The sequence below is a fragment of the Medicago truncatula genome, chromosome 7 (genome assembly GCF_003473485.1).
Source record: "Medicago truncatula cultivar Jemalong A17 chromosome 7, MtrunA17r5.0-ANR, whole genome shotgun sequence".
NCBI lineage: Eukaryota > Viridiplantae > Streptophyta > Magnoliopsida > Fabales > Fabaceae > Medicago > Medicago truncatula.
The window spans coordinates 32378452-32382141 of NC_053048.1; the positions used below are offsets into that span (position 1 = coordinate 32378452).

The 3690-nt window shown below is 37.8% G+C and overlaps 1 protein-coding gene across 1 annotated transcript; it reads left to right on the forward strand.

Moving 5' to 3' along the window:
* Positions 1-666: 666 nt before the first annotated feature.
* On the forward strand, positions 667-3690 carry LOC11426427 (pyruvate decarboxylase 2). Its single transcript, XM_024770495.2, has 6 exons — positions 667-1185; positions 1493-1656; positions 2101-2751; positions 2836-2953; positions 3050-3238; positions 3327-3690. The coding sequence occupies exons 1-6, from the start codon at positions 667-669 to the stop codon at positions 3495-3497; spliced, it is 1812 nt and encodes a 603-aa protein (XP_024626263.2). The 3' UTR covers positions 3498-3690.

Here is a 3690-nt window from a genome sequence, read left to right on the forward strand (position 1 = left end):
AGGCCCGGGGTTGAAACCCCAACCACAAAAAAAAAATGTTGCAAGAAACTATACTTATTTTTCTCGGTAACATCAATATTATATCAAATATAATAAAAATTCTTATTTTTTTAATCACACCAACGATATAACATTCTTCTTAAAAAAAAAAAAATCCAATATTCTCAATAGCAAATTTATTTAAAAATATAATTAGAATTGAAAAAGCCACTCTAAATTCATATACTTGTATTAAATTTCATAATTTTCTATGAATCAATTACAGAGTCTTGTATATATATGTAAGCAAGTTGGTATTTGCTTTCTCAACTGCAAACAGACGCCTCATTGGTCCTTCCTTCCTCTTTGATATTTCTAGAGAAAAGAAGAAAAAGCAAAACACAAACAAACAGTCATAAAGTTAACACATCATTATTAAATTAAAGCTAACAAATGAAATATCTAATACCTTGTACTACACCATAATTATTAAACCAAAACAGTAAACAGCCCCTGGTATCTTCTTAAATACAGGTGTTCATTTCCATGTTACCTCCCACTGTCTTACTCTTAACAACTCATACCCCTTTTAGTATATAATAACCCTTCTTAGATCACAAAACCATACTTTAAATATCCATCAAAACTATACTTCAAAATATTCATTTCATTTCATTACACAACAAAATGGAAACAATGTTAGGATCTTTAGATATAGCAAAACCAACAAGCAACGACGTCGTTTCATGCAAACAACAAAACAGCACAGCAACGATCCAACCATCCACCGCGATCGCCACCTCCGACGCTACCCTCGGCCGCCACCTAGCACGGAGGCTAGTTCAGGTCGGAGTCACCGATGTATTCTCCGTTCCCGGCGACTTCAATCTCACACTTCTCGATCATCTCATCAATGAACCGGAGCTGAACCTCATCGGTTGCTGTAACGAGCTAAATGCTGGTTATGCGGCTGATGGTTATGCTCGGTCACGTGGCGTCGGTGCTTGTGTTGTTACTTTCACTGTTGGTGGGTTGAGTGTTCTTAATGCTATAGCTGGTGCTTATAGTGAGAATTTGCCGCTTATTTGTATTGTTGGTGGACCCAATTCTAATGATTATGGGACTAGTAGGATTCTTCATCATACTATTGGTGTTCCTGATTTTAGTCAGGAGTTGAGGTGTTTTCAAACTGTTACTTGCTTTCAGGTTGGTTGCTAAATTTGTCATCTTTTGGTTTTTGGGTTGACTTGTTTAATGATGATTTTGTTTTCTTGTGTTTATTGTGTTTGTGAAGTTGGTGAGTTAGTGTGTAGTAGTGTGCACGTTACAGTGAGTTTGAAGAACTTAAGTGATTTTTTTAAGCTCTAAAGTGTACGTTGTCCTAAAATCATGGTAATTTAAGTGGCCACGTTGTGGTTCTGTCGAACTCACTAGTGATCCAAACATACATGCACTTAGTTGTTGTAAAATGGGTTTTGGTGATTGTTTTGATTGTGGTTTGATTTGATTATAGGCTGTGGTGAATAACTTGGAAGATGCTCATGAGTTGATTGATACTGCGATTTCAACTGCGCTGAAAGAGAGCAAGCCCGTTTATATAAGCATTGGCTGTAACTTGCCTGGTATTCCTCATCCCACTTTCAGCCGTGATCCTGTCCCCTTTTCACTCGCTCCCAAGTAAGTCTTTCTCTATTTGTTCCTCATCCCACTTTCAAGTAATTAGCGTGTCTTCTATATTACAGTTCAAATCATACAAAGAATTTGGCTTTTGTTTTAAATTGAAAAGCTTACACCAAACTTGCTTTAAACACGATGTTCAATAAATGTGCATGTTTGAATTAGCTGAAGTTTGGTGGAATCATTGTGGTACTGTGAGATTGTTGAAGCTTCAAAGGCTAGTTTTTGTTAAAATCGGGGTGGCCCAATGTGATTCTACCACCTTTAGCTGATTTGATGTCATTCTTCATTGAATCACATGAATAGATTTAGCAATAATGGAATTTCTGGTCTTTTTACTATATTGAATCACATGAAATTTTACAAACTTATGTGTGAAGAAGAGGAACCGATTATTGGAAATGTTGATGATTAGTCTTTATCTAATTTTTGTTTTTTTTGCAGATTGAGTAACCACATGGGGTTGGAGGCAGCAGTTGAGGCAGCAGCAGAGTTTCTTAACAAAGCAGTAAAACCTGTACTAGTAGGTGGTCCTAAACTGAGGGTGGCAAAAGCATCTGATGCCTTTGTCGAACTAGCTGATGCGAGTGGTTACGCACTTGCCGTGATGCCATCAGCTAAAGGGATGGTCCCTGAGCACCATCCTCATTTCATTGGAACTTATTGGGGTGCTGTGAGTACGGCATTCTGTGCTGAGATTGTAGAATCTGCTGATGCATACTTGTTTGCCGGTCCCATTTTTAATGACTACAGCTCTGTTGGGTATTCACTTCTTCTCAAGAAAGAGAAGGCAATCATTGTGCAGCCCGATCGGGTTGTGGTTGCTAATGGACCTGCATTTGGATGCATTTTGATGAAGGATTTCCTAAAGGCACTTGCAAAGCGTCTCAAACACAACAATGCTGCATATGAAAATTACCATAGGATATTTGTCCCAGATGGGAAACCTTTGAAGTCAGCACCAAAAGAACCTTTGAGAGTTAATGTTATGTTCCAACATATACAACAGATGTTGTCGAGGGAAACTGCTGTGATTGCTGAGACAGGGGACTCATGGTTTAACTGTCAAAAATTGAAATTGCCCGAGGGATGTGGGTAAGTGTTGAGATAATGTGATTTGTTGTATTTTCAACAATAAATTTCATGTTGTTTATAGTGCTGATAAAACCTTGTTGGCAGGTATGAGTTTCAAATGCAATATGGTTCAATTGGATGGTCTGTTGGTGCAACTCTTGGCTATGCACAAGCTGTCCCCGAGAAGCGAGTGATTGCTTGCATTGGTGATGGAAGCTTTCAGGTTTGTCTTGCATAACTGCTTAAAGCATGAATTCATTCAACTTGTAATTTTTTCTTGAACATTGTTTGTTTAACCTTTCTCTTAAATGCTTTACAGGTAACTGCACAGGATGTGTCGACAATGCTGAGGTGTGGTCAGAAAACCATCATCTTCCTGATAAACAATGGAGGATACACAATTGAGGTTGAAATTCATGATGGACCATACAATGTTATCAAGAACTGGAATTACACTGGATTGATTGATGCAATTCACAATGGTGAAGGAAAATGTTGGACTACCAAGGTGAGTCGTTTGACATCTTGATGCATTCTCCTCAAATTTCTTCCATAACAAGAATATAAGTGCTGATTCATGCATGCTTCATTTTCAGGTATTCTGTGAAGAGGAATTAGTTGAAGCAATTGCAACAGCAACAGGACCAAAGAAAGATAGCTTATGTTTCATTGAAGTGATTGTTCACAAGGATGACACAAGCAAAGAGTTGCTTGAGTGGGGCTCCAGAGTCTCTGCTGCCAATAGCCGTCCTCCAAATCCTCAGTAAACTTCAGAGTCAGTCTATTGTTGTTACATTGCTGGAGTTGCCATTTGATTCTAAAAATTGAGAACCTTTTTTTAGATGATTTTACTTTTATTGATGGCTTACTTACTTGTTTATGTAACTGAGTCGCTACTTGTTTGTATAAATTCAGTCACTTGATATAAATGGCATGCATCACTCTTTTTATTTTGCAATA

What these genes read in the sequence shown, in the direction of transcription:
- LOC11426427 (XM_024770495.2), top strand. Translation starts at nt 667, where the DNA reads ATGGAAACAATGTTAGGATCTTTAGATATAGCAAAACCAACAAGCAAC. An exon ending in AAACTGTTACTTGCTTTCAG is followed by an intron (nt 1,186 to 1,492) that starts GTTGGTTGCTAA and finishes ATTTGATTATAG; the next exon opens with GCTGTGGTGAATAACTTGGA. An exon ending in AAATTGCCCGAGGGATGTGG is followed by an intron (nt 2,752 to 2,835) that starts GTAAGTGTTGAG and finishes CCTTGTTGGCAG; the next exon opens with GTATGAGTTTCAAATGCAAT.